At 37.7% G+C, this 17,470-nt stretch overlaps 2 protein-coding genes and 1 non-coding gene across 3 annotated transcripts; 2 read left to right on the top strand and 1 right to left on the bottom strand.

Annotated features, from left to right (window-relative positions):
• The first annotated feature begins 410 nt into the window (after positions 1 to 410).
• Positions 411 to 3,610, top strand: LOC114730007 (casein kinase II subunit beta-1). The gene is made up of 5 exons (XM_028917026.1): positions 411 to 801; positions 1,544 to 1,762; positions 1,877 to 1,986; positions 2,072 to 2,237; positions 3,020 to 3,610. The coding sequence occupies exons 1-5, from the start codon at positions 576 to 578 to the stop codon at positions 3,148 to 3,150; spliced, it is 852 nt and encodes a 283-aa protein (XP_028772859.1). The 5' UTR covers positions 411 to 575; the 3' UTR covers positions 3,151 to 3,610.
• Positions 3,611 to 4,494: 884 nt separating this feature from the next.
• LOC114730008 (60S ribosomal protein L37a-1) lies at positions 4,495 to 6,275 on the bottom strand. The gene is made up of 5 exons (XM_028917028.1): positions 6,207 to 6,275; positions 5,783 to 5,822; positions 5,039 to 5,127; positions 4,844 to 4,926; positions 4,495 to 4,760 (listed from the first exon to the last, which is right to left on the bottom strand). The coding sequence occupies exons 1-5, from the start codon at positions 6,207 to 6,209 to the stop codon at positions 4,697 to 4,699; spliced, it is 279 nt and encodes a 92-aa protein (XP_028772861.1). The 5' UTR covers positions 6,210 to 6,275; the 3' UTR covers positions 4,495 to 4,696.
• A 143-nt stretch (positions 6,276 to 6,418) lies between these two features.
• On the top strand, positions 6,419 to 6,491 carry TRNAE-CUC (transfer RNA glutamic acid (anticodon CUC)). The gene has a single exon. It is a non-coding gene; the product is annotated as a tRNA-Glu (tRNA).
• The last annotated feature ends 10,979 nt before the right edge of the window (positions 6,492 to 17,470 follow it).

Here is a 17,470-nt window from a genome sequence, read left to right as displayed (position 1 = left end):
TCTCAAAGTATAACACTCAATGATTGACAATGAAACTCACAAAATTGAAGAACATTATCATATTGCTTGGTCTCAAATGGAAGAATAGAAGGAGAGTATAGTTAGAAACATTACCCAGTGATTCCTAGGCTTGGAAATTGCAAAACACGTTGTCTCTTCTTGCCTTGCCATGAATTTTTATGTCTTGCCTTCTTAAATTGTTTTCAATAACAGAGGGGCATTTTAGTCTTTTAGGCGTGATTTACTAATTGCAATTTAAGACTCAATCCCTCCAAGCAATTAACTTTCAAGTACCTATTTGGTTTATTTCAGGGTCTTTATTGTAATTTTCCCTTAATTTTTTTCCTTTAGATTTTTTGTAGCTTTTTAATTTCAATTTACAATTACAATTTTTTCAGAAGACGTATCGAGAGATGGGCTCTTCTCTTAATATCGTCCCCTGAAACTTACAAGTGCATTAAAAACCCTAGCTGCGAAGGTCAAGGCCGAAGGGTCTCTTTCTCGATTCTCAGGCTCGCTATGATTGGCTGACATTTCGTTGAATCTTTGAGTTAAAGGGTGAGGAGGACGGAGGCATGTACAGAGATCGAGGAGCAGTTGGATCGAAATCGGAAGTGGGTTCCGTTGATCGGAAGCGAATCAATGACGTCCTGGACAAGCAGCTTGAGCGATCCTCGCCGTCAACATCTAGAACCATCAACGGCAAGGATAGGTCGGCACAATCTGTGCTGACCGGCAAGCCACCCCATGACCACAGGGGCCCGCGTGCTCCCGTCTCCAAAAATACCAACGCTTCAGATGGTTAGGACCGAATACTTCTTTCTTCTGTGCATATATCGAACGAAACTGCAGAAATTTCAACATTTTGTTCGTGCGTTTTTGTTCCTTATAGGGCCTGATCTATTTTCCATTGTAAATACCTGTGTTTAGTAAGACGAGGCCATAAAATGCCGTTGGGAAAATGTCTGTTTTGTCAACTAATTAATAGTTATGTTTACCTAATTTTCTTTCCTTTGTTACCTTGGGTAAAGTGAAGGGGAAAGGGAGGGCTAAGCTTACTAAAATTAGAAAAGTTTCTCTTATTGGATTTCATGATTGACTGTAAAAACTCGTGTTGAATTAATTAAAATGCAGACAACAGAACGGTATTGGTAAGTCAGAGGAATAACTGCTGTCACTACTGCGCTAATTAGTTCTTTTATAAGGCAAATCACGGATGGTCAAGAGGAAAATGTATCAGTTTGTCACCTTCTCATTCACTTAACTGTATTCTCGTGGAAATTGTTTCTTTTTAATCACCTCTTCACGGTCATCTTCTATTTGTTATGTCATCGCTACTGTCTTTTCAGCCCATTTCCTTCTCTAACAGATTCTGAGCTCTTAAAACATTGGTATATTCCACTGTCGGATCTGTTAGAAAGACATAAAGATGATAGCGAAGGAGATAAAAGACAGACTGGCATTTGTTTTTTCCGCCGTGGCTTGGGCTGTTGCTTGGGCTGGTATTAATGAGCTGATCTTAATTTTATATGCTTGGCTGTAGAGGAATCTGAAACAGACAGTGAAGAGTCAGATGTTAGTGGTTCTGACGGAGATGACACATCTTGGATTTCATGGTTCTGCAATCTGAGAGGAAATGAATTCTTTTGTGAGGTCGATGATGATTACATCCAAGATGACTTCAACCTCTGCGGATTAAGCAGTCAAGTACCTTACTATGATTATGCACTTGATTTAATTCTGGATGTTGAATCGTCCCACGGTAAGCTTGTCTGCATATTTTCCTCATGTTCCTTTTGTGTAGCTCTGATCACCTATTTGCTCCTTCTTTACTTAGCATTCATAATGGCCACTGTTCATTGTTTGCAATGTGTAGGTGACATGTTCTCAGAGGAACAAAATGAATTAATTGAATCGGCAGCAGAGATGCTATATGGTCTGATTCATGCCCGATACATCTTGACAAGCAAAGGAATGGCTGCTATGGTCAGATTTTGCTCTCATTTATCCTTGCTTTTATGCTTTAAAGTCCACAAACTTTTGACTGATGATGAAGTTTAAAATTTTGCAGCTGGACAAGTACAAGAACTATGATTTTGGTAGATGCCCAAGAGTTTACTGCTCTGGACAACCCTGCCTTCCAGTTGGTCAGTCAGACATTCCCAGGTCAAGTACAGTGAAAATATATTGCCCTCGGTGTGAAGATATTTACTACCCTCGGTCTAAATATCAAGGCAGTATCCTTATACATATTGTTGAGCAATTTCAAGGTTTCATCTGGAGCACCAATATATCAGCATATCTCTTGGAATTTGATTTTTCTTCTTTCATGTGTCTCTATTGGAATTTAATTTTTCTTCTTTCATGGGTCTCACTTCTTTCTTGCTTTTGAGATCTGTTCCTTGGCCTGCCCATTGTGGATGTGGTCTGTATGGATCTATCAATTCTGGTTTCGATCTTCTGTCATTCCACATCTTGCCTGCATATACTACTGCAGCATGCATGCATATCAGAAACTGTCCCCTTATATGTGGTATGAGGTAGGAGTCTGTGTTCACTGATTCTTAAAAGATTTCTTTTACTTGGATGCATTGTTAAAGGTACACAAGACTAAGTTGAGTCATATATTAGATTATGACGCAGTTATATTAAAATAATGAGCGGTTAGACATTTTTAGGATATCTTTAGGATATCGGCTTCCCAATATTTCTGAGATATCAGGTAGGCTTTCTGGACAACCCGTTCAGATTTTTAGTTTGTGTCTCTGGCATTTAAAATTGTTTGCTGAGTCTGAAGATTACCAAATTTTTCTGCTGTCATTTTGCCTTCATATTTCTTGAAGATTTCTTTTATCTTTTTTGTGGTTTGTCTTTCCTCTGTCAAATGGATTTAATTGAAGCTTGTATGATTTTTGGGGATGATCGCACGTCATCTTTTTATTCTATGTAGTTGTCAGTTAAGTTTTGCAGTGAATCATTGTCATGTACCTTCCGCTTTTCCTTGAGTCTGCCTATCTAGACATTGATGGAGCTTATTTTGGGACTACGTTTCCTCATCTCTTCATGATGACGTACGGACAACTGAAGCCACAGAAACCATTACAGAGCTATGTTCCAAGAGTTTTTGGTTTTAAAATTCACAAGCCATGAAAGCTTACTTACCGTTAAGGTTGAACGAAAGAGGTGCCCATTTCTTGTTTAACTATCTTGTAATATTCTTTGCAAGGTTCAGCAGATGATAAGTGTTTGCACATCAGTTCCAAACTAGACGAGCATGTTGTAAAGAAATATGCAGGCGGTCAGTCAAGCAAGTGCTTGATCTCACTTGCAGCTTCGAATTCAAGTGCATAGATTCTTTAATGCTCTTTCGATGCTTATGTATTTTTGCCATTAGCTTCTCTCCTTGCTGTTTTAAGATTGTGATTACAAATCCCCTGCTATATTTTTATATTATTTTATTGCTTTTTTTTCTTTTAGCTCACCATTTATGTAGCTTTTGAATTAGATGGATTGGCCTCAACAAATTCGGTTATTTTATAAATTCAGATTCAGATGCAATATTGTGAAGCATCGCTACATAAACATTAGTTGATCATTTGAAATTAGAATACGTGCGCACCATACGTCTCTACCTCAGAATTGTCAATTTGTTCTCTGGTTTGTGAACCTGTGAGTCTGTCGCTGTTCTGATGCATGTGCGCTTTCAATTTATGCATGTTTGGTTTACGTTAAAATGCGAAATGTGAAGCATTTAAGCGGAATGCAGAATTTGGAATAATGCTTTGCCCTGGATTCTAGCTATTGTGAGCTGAACTTTGCAATGTTGTTATTTTGACAAGGGTCCTAAATAAAAGATCGGGCAGACGCTTGTCGAATTTTATTAAAATTTCATCTATAAAATTCCGTCTGCTAATAATTTCCTCATTTCGGAACAATTGATATTTAATTATTTATTTATTATTAAAAAACAATTTAAAGTTTTTCACCAAAAATATAAAAGTTGCAGCGTCAACATAAAAGATGATATTTCAGATTAGCCAGTGGTGAATAAATTAGATTGATTATATATTTGTTTGAATAAACATGTACACGTATTGCTATATTACAAAGCATGAACGGTATTTGCCATTGAATGCGCAATAGCTTTCTCTTAAATTGAGCTTCTAGGTGCTCGTAGAATGCCCACTTTGCTAGGACGATCATGCGAATCGAGGACAAAGTAACAAATTCCAAATAAAGCAAGATATTCAATAGGCCATCTGGGATTGCATCGCAAAAATCATTCAACTGCAATTTATTAGATATGCAGCTCAGCACCTGATACTTGACTCTTCCTCCAACCACTATGCTTTTGGGTTTAGAGTGAGGTTTTCAGACCTGTCAAGGCCATATATAAGTAGAGGTACCATGCCAAGAGTAAGCTTACCATGGAACTTCCCAAGTGCATAAGATTTTTCTTAATGACTACAACAAGCAAACATGAAGGCATGCATCTTTGAGAAAAAATATAAAAGCACACAAAGATACTGCGTTGATTTTCGAAATCAGGGTTCCAAACAATTAATTTAAAATGGCATTATCAGACTAGAATCTCAGTCAAAAGTTGATGATTCTCAAACAACTAAACACAGTGCTCTGAATATGAGCCATCTCTCTCTCTCGTCTAATTGCTCATAAACTAGCATGCACCAAGAGCTCAACCCTCGGTTTGTTCCCTCAACCTACGAATGGTACTCCTCACAGTCACAGCACTCGCAGTACTGGCAAACAGCAAAGAACAAAGTCAGGTGGCTGCTGAAAGGCAAAAAAATAACAACAGGGCAACCAAATTTGAAGGACTTACTTCAACGTGTAAGCACCACCTGCTTTCACTTTACCACAATCCTTGCAGCCCCATATTCCAACAGCTTTCCTCTTCACAGCATACTGCAACAAATAGGTTCATAATAAACGGTTGATTCTCTTGGGTTGAATTCAAAATATCAAAGCTACTAATAACCCCTCACAAAGAGATCGTGTAATAACACAGAAAACCTACCTTCCCACAAAACTCACAGAAATATTTACTATGTTGACTAACTTCCATCTTCTTAATCTGCTTCCGAAGACTAGCACCATACCTGGTACCTGATATAAGAAAATAAACAAAATGGCTTCAGTAACCAGTCCCAGGAAAACAGAGGTGTTCTCCAAATCTTTTCATGCTAATTGCAATGGTACTAAGTAGATACATAATAATTCATAAACAGGGAAAAAGTTCCCACGGTGATCAGGCACTCAGGCATATCTTATCTATTTAGGATCCCATAACCACACATTCAGATATAAGGAATTACCATTCCAAACTATGGCCAAAGAACGAATATCAAATGCCTTGGAGAAATCATTTCAAAAAGCTCACCTGTCAGCAATAATAGCTTTTCAGAGGATAATTTGTCACGTTTTTTTCAATGGAGCCATATAGCCTTATCCCTTTTCCTTTCAACTAATGGGAAGGGATAGAAAGCCAAAGGCGCCTTTTTTTTCCCTTGGTTCTGAACTTCCCATGTTACGATCACGCATGTTCCCCGCTCACACTCCCTCCTTTTCCCCCCCACAAGGTCAAAAACGAGTTCTCCATATGTTATAAGATCATTCTGGTATCATTCATGTTCACGCATAACTAGCAGTTTAATCGAATCTTTATAGACACTAAATTACCAGTTTAGGAGTAGGAACGATGGGCAAAACATAAAACTAAGCAAATCAGACCTCAATAATATCATAGTTACTAAACGCTTACCATACTTTCCAACAATGCCTGCCTTCTTGGTTCTCTTCGTCTACAACAAAAAGAACATATAGAGTTAAAGCTTGATACACGAGAGAAGAAAAGACAGGAAAATGTAAGTTCCATGTAAAATCAGAGGAGTGACAACTTAATTAGCTTCACAAAGCTCCACGCTTTCTGAGCGCTAACGTAAACCACAGTTTATACCCAATACATTCCGCATACTAATCTATCAACTTTGAATGTACCAGAATTATACACGGCTTCAATTAGCTTCTCGAAAATGGGTTACTCGAATAAATAGATTGACATATGTACAAATGACATCTAACGATGCTTGAATAATCACACAGAAAACTCTTAACAGTCCCAAGTCACAGAAAACAAAAGGAAGTAAAATATCGAAGGATATGTAAATCAATGGGAAAGAAAGTACCATGATTTGTTGCTTGTAGGCACTCTAAGCACGAAGGCAAGGAAGCTGCAACAAGGGGAGAGAAAAACGTGGTGAAACCCTAGAAATCCCTTTTAGGCCGCGGTATAGCCGGGTCGGGGCGGTGGCTCTTGTGACGTAGAGGATCCGATTTATTCGAATCATGCTAGATTTTTAAAAACTAAATCTATCAAGTGGGCCGCCATCCCAACGCTTCCGTTGTAGTCTAGTTGGTTAGGATACTCGGCTCTCACCCGAGAGACCCGGGTTCGAGTCCCGGCAACGGAAATGTTTTTCATTTTTGCCTGAAAAGATATTTTGTCGAATTTCCTTTGCCCGATACGTTGCCTCTTTTGCGCAGAATGGATAGTTCCCGCGTGGTCTTGTGACCTTGCCAGAAGAGGAAGATTATGATTTATAGCTAAAATAAATAAATATAAACATGATGATTTAACAAAAAATATAAATTTGATAAAATAAAATAATTGATTGAATGACAGTGATAAAAGCTTTGATAAAGATTAGCTTTTGTCAATGGTGTTGGAGGCTATTAATATAACAATTGTAAGTTAATTTTATGCATTTTATACTAAAAAATTCATATGGAGTTACGTATCAAGTAAGGAACTAGAGAATCATAAGCATAACTGAAATCTAATGAATATATTTTTCATGATAATTAAAAATATTTGTGAACGCCCACTGGTCATGTGAGACATTTAAAGAAAAAAACATCACTCAGATTTTCATAGAATAGGATCTCTCTCATTTGCAGGGTGTTAAGTATGGAAGAGAAAGCTTCTTCTTCTTCCTCTTCGTTGTTTTTTTTTTTTTTTTTGCTTTTTACATAGCAACAAGCATGCATATTCACCTGCCTCTCTGAAGGCCTTCTTTCCACTGCAATTTCTTTCTTCTTTATGATTCTCAGATAAAATGGAAGCTCCACACTGTTTGCTTTTCTTTCAAGAATTGACGGAATAATCCGATGACTTTCTAATGCTTATTTGGAGTTGTTTATGATAAGTGTTTATAAGCATGTTTACGTAAATTACGACTGAGATATTAGGATTAAACTAATTTTTAGTCTCTTAAATTTGTTTTTATTTTGATTTTAACCCTTCAAATCATAGGTTTTAATCATTAAATAGACAAAATAGTTCAGATATTTACTAGATTACAGTGACTAATATTTTAAATAAAAAAAAGCTTTTAGAGAGTAAAACTTGTGGTTTAAAACTTGAGAAATAAAAAATAAAATGAGAACAAATTTAAAAGACTAAAATTATATTAATCCAAAAATACTGCTACTCCAAACAAGCACCTGGATTTTCACCGCAGTAGGCTTCGTGTTTGATCTTCATCGATGCCAAATGATGATGTGTTAAAAATAAATAAATAAGTCATCACAAAATATAACCAAACAACTTAACACGAATGTGGTTGTTTAGTACGCGCAGAAATTAGAAGAATACAAAATTTATTTATTTTTATTGATTTCACGAACAATATTCATGAATAAGATTTTTAATGAAACGAAAGGAGTATGTCTAGGAATCAATTGGAGTTATAAAGAGCTTGACATAGATTTTTTTTTTTCTCTCCACAAAGTAAATATCATCTTAAAAATAAAGAAAACATAAATATACTTGTAGGAAAGTGGGCCAGTCCACCCTTGGTGGATGGACCCAAACTCATTAAGCTTTGGGGTTCTGAAGCAAATAACAAAACATTTGGGTCGAAAATTGCAATTTGCTCCTTTTTAGTTTAAAACGGTTAAATAACCGTGGAGGCAAAATTCAAAAAGGGAGACGTTTTTTTTTTCCCTTCGGTTTCAACCGTCCGAGTACCCTTTTTTTATATTGAGTCATGGGTCTGGCATTCGGTTGGCTTTTTCGTTTTGGTCTCCACACTTTGCTCTCCATCCTTCCCTTCCCTCTACTCTAGTGTATTTGCTGTGTCTCCCAAATCGACTTGGCAACCTGACTTTACTGGACTCCAGGTATGCCCGAAATCCTTCATTGGTATCAGAGCATCTGATATTTTCTGTAGATTCTGTGGCCTGCGTTTTTATATCAGTATTATTTTCTGATTGTTCGGTCTGAGTAACTTGTGATTTGCTTCAATAAATTATGCAAATCCTCCATTTTACCTTCAGTATGATAGTTTTTGTGTCTTATATTTATGTTTAGACATATTGGGTTGCTTCTCTGCCTCTGTGAAAATCGGTTTATACAGTATCTACTTTCGGCCGTACGTTTTCATTTTTTGGGTGTCTCGAAAATGAAGTTTTTTGGATTCAAAGATTATCCCATTGCGTAGAGCTCGAAAAAACGAAGAAAATGACATAAAGTACACTAAAAACGGACACCGGACGGCGGAGATACGGAGGAGAGAAGAAAGCGGGTTCGACGGGTCCGACGGACCCGACCCGGTTGCAGAAGCCGGGTCAAGGCGACCCGGCTGGAGGTTGAAGGAGACCTCCAGGGGCCAAAACGGCGTCGTTTTGGCCCCTCCTAAAAAAAAAAAAAAGGTATTTACTGGGCTGGACGTAGGATCCAACCCAGACCAAAAAAAAAAAAAAGGGAAAGGGTGTACTGGGCTGGAGGCAGGATCCAGCCCAGACCAAAAAAAAAAAAAATTTGTGAAGGAAACCGGTTGGGCCGAAATGGACCCAAACCCAACCGGTCCAAAATACTTTTAATAAAAAAAACGAATTTTAAAAAAAAAAAATTTTGGGCCAAGCAGCGCCACGTGGCGCGTTCTGCCACGTGGCACCCCACCTTGGCACGTGGGGACCACCACCTGACAGGTGGTGGCGCGTGGAAGCCGCAGGCACGGCGCGTGTCGCCGGCGTCAGGCTTCATGGTGGCGCGTGAAGTACACGCGCCGACAGGGCGAGTGGGAAAATATTTTTTTATTTTTTCGATAATTTTTCCTTCTAGGGGCGCGTGTAGGCGCGTGAAAGGTCCGTTTGAGGTGCGGTTTGTCTCTAAAAATCCCTAAAATCAAGATTTGTATTTTGATATATAATTTGATAATTTTGGAGATAATTAAAGATCTATTTGTGAGTATTTTCAGTGTATTTTCTGGTATTTTTCATGCGGAAATAAATTCCAGAATATTCAAAATAATTTAAATTATTTTGTTCTAGGTGAAAATGAAGCAAGAGGCTTCTAGTAGCACTGAAAATACCCAAGATGGTTCATTGGAATACTTATACATGGATAATGCAGTTCCAGAATATGAACCAGAGGATGAAGATCCTGAAGAGGACCCTGAAGAGGTTCCTCAAGAAATCCCGGAGGAGTTAATGGATTCTGGACCTGAGTCAGAATCTTTATTTCCCACTGAACCCCTTCGCACCGAACCTCATTTGGTCTGTAATGATTCGTTAGATCTTCCCAATAAAACCGAAGTAGAGGAAGGCGAAGAGGTGGATCAACCCTGTACCCCTGCTTTAGCTATGAGAATAGCTGAAAGTGATGCAGCTAAATTGACAAACATAAAAGGCATCAATGGTGTGCTCGCTAGCTACGTCCATTACATGACCGATAAGAAGAATACAGAATTCTACCTTAGAGTCATAATGGAGTACATAAGAGCAATAAGAGTTAGAGGCGGACCTAAAGGCAAACCCATAAGAAAGTCTTACTGGATTTGGGCCATAGAGCTAGTGTCCTCCTTTATGAACAAAACGCGTAAACTTAGAAGCCTAAGAAAAGCAATGCTTGATTACATTTATGTTCATATCAAATGATGTAATATTTGTATTCGCCATGAATTTGTGATTTCATGCATTGTAAACAGACTAAGTATGTTATTTCATTTAATGAAATTACTTGAATTATTGTTGTATGATTATTTATGAATATCATATGTATGCCTTTTATAAGTGGGAGCTTTTAGAAGATGAGACTTCTAAAGGTTACAATCTTTGAAGTGCTTATATAAAATCCTTGATAGGACATGATGATTATTGCTAGTATCTGTGTGATGGGAGGTACAAACGTATTCTCTTGATCATAGATCTTGTAATTTCATTATTTACTGATCAAGGATAATATAGGCACATTACATTGTATACTTCATTGTGCTATATAACTGAAATGTTCTTTGGTTCGGTTCTCTTCAAAGAGAACATAGATTAATGTGGGATAGATTTGTCACAGAACTAAGAATGGCAACCAAGAACATAATTGCTGAATTGAACAAGGGAGAAAAGCTTAACGGGGACAACTGGGACATCTGGCACCGAAAGGTCCAGTATATCCTAGAGGAACAGGATGCGATAGAGCCTCTCACCACTGCTATGGTTGAACCTGAGGCTGGCAACACAAACCAGCACAGGAGAGACCAAGAGGCATATCTAACCTGGAAAAAGAAGAATAGCATAGCAAGAATCACGCTTTTGAGCTCCATGGCTGATGACCTGATGTGTGAGTTTGAGTCGCACAAAACTGCACAGGCCATGTGGATAGCATTGAAGGATAAGTTTGGCGGAGTCTCTACGACCAAGCTTAGAAGGTTGACAATTAAGTTTGATACCTATAAGCTCAAGCCAAACAATCCTATGAAGCAACATCTGAGAGAGATGGCCAATATGATCCGGGAACTGAAGGAAGCTGGACATAATCTATCTGATGAGCAGCAAGTGCAGGCTGTCATCAGGTCGCTCCCTGCAAGTTGGGAGCACATGAAAGTCAACCTAACCCACAATGAAAACATGATGTAGCTAAGCATCTGGAGCTGGAAGATGAACGTCTAGAGGCTTACAAGAGCTCTGGACAAACTTATTTAACTGAGGATGCTGGTACTTCCCAATCTAAGCCCAATTTCAAAAAGGGCAAGAAGCCCCAAAAGAAAGGGAAGAAGGGCGGTCCTCAATTTAAAAAGGGCAAGAAACAATTTAAGAAGAAGGGAAAGAAAGGCGGGAAGAAGAAGCTAGACCTGAAGAAGGTCAAATGCTTCGCCTGCCAACAAATGGGCCATTTCGCACGTGACTGTTCTAAACAGGCTGAAAGCGAAAAGGTATTAGTGAATTATGTGAATTCACATGTTTCATATGTTTCTAGTACTGTTTTTCTAACAGAACCTGTTTCTTCTTCTTGGATTATAGACTCAGGCTCCACAGACCACGTAAGCAGGGATCGGGGATCCTTCGTGGAATACCGTCGGTTGCCGTATCAAAGCAAGTGGCTTTATGTTGGGAACAATGCGAGAATCGAGGTTCGAGGGATTGGCACCTGCAAGCTTGCTTTGCGTGGTGGAAAGACCTTGATACTCCATGATGTGCTTCATGCTACCGACATCCGACGGAATTTAATTTCTGTTATTTGCTTAGTAGACTTTGGGTTTAATGTTTATTTTCATGATAAAGTTGCAGACATTTCCTTTAACTCTGAATTTTATGGTTCAGCATTCAGATTCCAAAAATTTTTTGTTATGGATCTTGCTTTTGGTTTTAACGCTCATGATTGTTTTGCTATTTCTTCAAGCAATCCTGATATGAATATCTGGCATGCTAGACTAGGACATATTAATCAAAATAGAATGATTAAACTAGCAAAAGAAGGAATGTTGGGCACAATCCCTAACATGGAAATGTCCTTATGTGAAAATTGTCTAGCTGGTAAGGCAACTAGAAAACCTTTCGGTAAGGGAACAAGAGCTGAAAATCCATTGCAATTAATCCATTCTGATATCTGTGGTCCAATGAGTGTGAGGGCGAGACACGGAGCTTGATATTTTATTACCTTTATTGACGATTTTTCACGATATGGTCATGTTTATTTGATCTCGCATAAGTCTGAAGCACTTGAGTGCTTTAGACGATACATAAATGAGGTAGAGAATCAAATAGATAGTAAAATTAAAGCATTACGTACTGATCGAGGTCGTGAATATTTATCTGATCAATTTAAACAACTCTGTGAGGAAAAAGGGATAATTAGACAACTGACTATCCCTGGCACTCCACAACAGAATGGAGTGGCTGAGAGGAGGAATAGAACTCTTCTAGACATGGTTAGGTCTATGATGGCTCAAGCAAACCTACCAATTTCACATTGGGGTGATGCTTTATTAACGGCAACCTTCATACTTAACCGTGTGCCCTCAAAATCAGTCGCTTCCACACCCTATGAATTATGGACAAAACGCAAACAGGATCTAAGTGTCCTAAGACCCTGGGGGTCAGCAGCATATGTTCATGATGATTCCCACAAGCATGGGAAATTGGGTCCTAGAGGAAAGAAGTGTATTTTTATAAGGTACTCTGAACAATCTAAAGGATACGTTTTCATAGGTGAAAACGAAGATGGAACAGTGACTGAAATGGAATCAAGAGATGCCACATTCATTGAGACTGAATTTCCTAAAAGAGGAGATGTTGACCGCACTGTATCTCTTTATGAGACACAGGAACAAGTCAGTGCAGAACAAATTGACAGACCAGAATCGTCTAGGTCTGTCAATCTGAGTGGGAGCCAAGAAAGGTCAACACCAAGACCTGAACAAAGAAAGAAAGATAAGCAAATAGCTCCCGTCAGAAGGAGTAACAGGGAAAGTGTTCCCAAAAGACGCTTTCAAATAGAAAGCGAATCTCTTTTAGTTACTCCAGAAGGGGATGATGAGCCCCGTTCTGTACGAGAAGCCTTGTCAGGTCCTGCAAAAGATGAATGGATGAAAGCTATGGAAGAAGAAATGGACTCAATGAAAAAGAACCAAGTTTGGGTGTTAGTTGATCTTCCAAAAGGGCGTAAAGCCATTGGGAACAAGTGGGTTCTCAAAATTAAAAGAAAAGTGGATGGATCAATTGACAAATACAAGGCTCGATTAGTGGCAAAGGGGTACACACAACAGGAAGGAATAGATTATGAAGATACATTCTCACCTGTTGTGCGTTTCAATTCTATTAGACTTATTCTAAATAGTTTAGATTTAGAATTACATCAGATGGATGTAAAAACCGCATTTCTGAATGGTGATCTGGATGAAGAAATATATATGGAACAACCATTAGGTTTCATTGAAAAAGGAAAAGAAAATAAAGTTTGTAAACTCAAAAGGTCCATTTATGGATTGAAACAGTCATCCAGACAGTGGTATTTGAGGTTTCACAAAGCAATAACCTCATATGACTTCCAAATGATAGAGGAAGACCACTGCGTCTACATTAAGCGGTTTGAGGGTAATTTTGTCATATTATCCTTATATGTAGACGATATACTATTAGCCGGAAATAGTCTAGATTCGGTGGTGGCTATTAAAGAATGGCTTTCATCGAATTTTGAAATGAAAGATATGGGTGAAGCAGAATACATACTTGGAGTTAAATCCAAAGAAATCGTTCAAAACGAATCCTCTCTCTTTCACAAGAGAATTATATCAACAAGATTCTTGAGCGATTCAACATGAAAGACTGCAATCCCATGAGTACACCCGTTGCCACTGGAGTGGCTTTGAGTTCTGACATGTGTCCCAAAACCGAATCTGATAAAAAGAAGATGGAAAGAGTTCCATATGCCAGTGCTGTTGGTAGTCTGATGTACGCAATGATGTGTACAAGACCAGACATCTGTTATGCAGTGGGACTGGTGAGCAGATTCCAGTCTAACCCCGGTGAAAAGCATTGGAAAGCAGTGAAGAGGATCTTGAGATACTTAAAGGGCACTTCCAATTATGCACTGTGCTACGAAGGAGGTGACCTGCGTCTTGTTGGGTACTCCGATGCTGATGTAGGCGGAGATGAAGAAGAACGAAGGTCAACTTCAGGTTATACCTTCTTACTCAACAATGGCGCCATATGTTGGAGTAGCAAGAAGCAAACGTGCATTGCCTTACATTCGATGGAAGCTGAGTTTGTGGCTTGCACTGCAGCAGTGCAAGAGGCTTTATGGCTGAAGAGATTTATAGAACACCTTGGATTTGGAAACAAGAGTACCAATCCGGTGATGATATACTGTGACAATACTGCAGCCATAGCCTATACTAAAGATCCTAAGTATCACAGCAAAACCAAGCACATTGACATCAAGTATAATTTTGTTAGAGATTACATAGCACAAAAGATTGTTACTGTACAATACATTTCAACCAAATGTATGGTAGCAGATCCTCTGACAAAGCCAATAGGCAAAAAAGTTTTTAAAGAACATGTACAAGCCCTTGGCATACATAAAGTGTAATATGAATGCTTCATTAATGAAATTATTTCGTTATCACTTTATGTGTCTGTCCGAAAGTATACAATGTCTAGTATGTCGTACAGGTTAAAAAGGTTTGCTCTCTCACACGGGCAACCGCCTTTGACACTCAGGTGGAAGTGAACAAAGATGAGACATTTGTGTTCACCAGTAAAGCAGCAATGAATGCTGATATGGTAGAGAAGAAACACAAACTTTATGTCGCCTTGACTAAAGTGTAGCAAGTCAAGATGAGATCCACGTTGATAAAGCTGGATCGAAGTTTGGAATCCCACTTCCATAATACCTGTAGCCAGACAACAAACTCTTCAACGTCGACGTCATAACAATGAGCAGAGTTGAAGAATTTGGGTTTAGATACTGAGTGTGTCTGGACCTAAGTCTGTACGGTGTTAATAATAAATCTAAATCGACATACGCTCTTATAGTAAAAGAGTAACACCGTAGCATGTGTTTCATACCACATGTACTGAGAGAACCGCAAAAGGGAAGCAAGTGAAAGATCCCTGCTTCATTGCTGTGTGAGTCCCAGGGAGGAATTATCCTCCTATTGGTGTCCTTTTGACTTTGACAATATCATGAAGATATGTTTCAGTGACTGCTACTTTGGCATATGTCCTATGGTCATGATTGATGCGATCTAAGGTAGTATGCTAAGAAAGCGACTGATTCATTTCAAAGTGATATTGGGGCGAAAGGAAGATTGACTGTGATATACACACCTATGCTAGTGTCTGTGACATGTCCCTTATGACATTTTGTGGTCGTAAGTGTGGATACTAGACATAAGAGAAAGGTAATCTGAGTCAACTATTGACTCGAGAGGGATTATATTTACTGTGAAAAAGTGTATATAAGTAAATCTGGGACATCTGAGGCATAATTGTAAAATTCAAGCTACACGAAAGAAAGGGTGACTTGTGCTGATCTTATAAAAGGATTTCTAGTACAAGGACCCGAGCGAAGACGTCATGCCCACGCGGTCACGGCAAAGCACTAAGTATGAAATTGAGGGAAGGTGAAGAGACAAGACCCGTGACATCTAATCCACCAAGTGTGAGTGGGAGATGTAGGAAAGTGGGCCAGTCCACCCTTGGTGGATGGACCCAAACTCATTAAGCTTTGGGGTTCTGAAGCAAATAACAAAACATTTGGGTCGAAAATTGCAATTTGCTCCTTTTTAGTTTAAAACGGTTAAATAACCGTGGAGGCAAAATTCAAAAAGGGAGACAGTTTTTTTTTCCCTTCGGTTTCAACCGTCCGAGTACCCTTTTTTTATATTGAGTCATGGGTCTGGCATTCGGTTGGCTTTTTCGTTTTGGTCTCCACACTTTGCTCTCCATCCTTCCCTTCCCTCTACTCCAGTGTATTTGCTGTGTCTCCCAAATCCGACTTGGCAACCTGACTTTACTGCGGACTCCAGGTATGCCCGAAATCCTTCAATACTAGAAACCCATTTACATTCGGTGACAAAGGTTTTTTTATTTAACAAAAAGTAGATCCAATCCTGAAACCAATATTAAATTAGGCTTAATATAATTTTAGTCTTTCAAGTTTGTCTTCGTTTTAGTTTTGATCCCTTAGTTATCAAACTATAGGTTTTTATCCTTCAAAGAGCAAAATGATCCCAATTTTTATTAAATTATAAGAACTAATATTTTAAATGGAAAAAAAATTTGGTGGTTTGAAACTTAAGGGATCAAAACCAAAATGAGAGTAAAATTGAGGGACCAAAAATTATATTAACCTATAAAATTATACCTATTTCACTTGGCTAAGATAAAATCTTCTATGTATAAATTTTCACTCATCATCGCTGATTCGCTATCACATCTAAATTTGTTATGGTTCACATAAAATGACTCGCAGTAGCCAATAAAAACCGTTTACTGGTATTTACCTAAAAAATATTAGAACTTTTATTACTCATACAAACACGAGCAAATTAAATCTTATAATTCTTGAATATGAGCAAAAAAATTAACCTTTTTTAGTTAAATATTAGGGAAAATCCCATAAAAAGAACCTGAGAAAACTAAATCTCAGATTAATATTGTTTCCTACCTTTTAATAGGTTTTGGTTATATACACTTTACTTACAAATCACAACATATTTTTCTATGAATTCCTGGTTTTATATTTAGTAATTTTTAAATTTTTGTTGTGAAAATTTTCCTAAATATTTCATCCCAAAAAGTCTTAAAATTCATTAGCTCTATTAATTTTATCTTCTTCTTTTTTTAATAAAAAGACCAATTTTATAAAAAGCAAGGAATTATACCAAGAGTTGGGTTATAGATTTTGGGGAATGGAGAATTAATAAAAAATCAATTTCAAAGAGAAAATAACTAGAAAAAACTTGAAGCAGCATGATGATATCATTTTTCAAGGTGTCACTAAGGTTAGCATAGCAAATTACTGAGCAAATTCGTTTTACATGTACAACATTGATGCGTCTGGCAAAAAAAAAAAAAAACCAACATTAATGTGGCCTAAGAGTACATAGAGGGCTGAGGCGATTGTAGTAATTCAACACAACATCAAGCTCAGCCTGGTAAATAAAGCAGTAGTAAGTTAAATTAAAAATAAATATACATGCTTTGAATTCAAGATTTTCATAGAATAGGATGTAGTTAATCACATATACCAATATTTAATAAGGATTAAAATGAAAAATTAATAATAATTTTTCTCTCTCTGCCTTATAAATACCACATACTACCTCCGATCCTTAATATAAGATCTTGTTTAACTTTTATTTTTAATTCTAAATATAATATCTCAATTCACTTTATCTCTCATTTTTTTAGGTAGTCTTTCTAATAATAGTAGTTCTACCTAATACACTTGATTGGTAATGATATTTTAGAAAAGACAATATCTATTTATTATAACTACCTAACTTATTTTCTTAACCTCTTCATATTAATTAACTAGTTCTAACTCTTATATTTAGAACCGGAAGTAGTAACATTTTAGCAGTCGTAGAATGTGTTGCTATCTTATGACCTTTGATTAGTCCTATGTTTGAAGAGTACGGAAATGAAGGAAGGAATGCAAGTG

The sequence above is a fragment of the Neltuma alba genome, unplaced genomic scaffold (assembly GCF_004799145.2).
Source record: "Neltuma alba isolate B1F8T4 unplaced genomic scaffold, ASM479914v2 tig00012697_pilon, whole genome shotgun sequence".
NCBI classification, from domain to species: Eukaryota; Viridiplantae; Streptophyta; class Magnoliopsida; order Fabales; family Fabaceae; genus Neltuma; species Neltuma alba.
The sequence above is the reverse complement of the archived record's forward strand: the minus strand, read 5'-3'. Positions and strand labels throughout refer to the sequence as shown.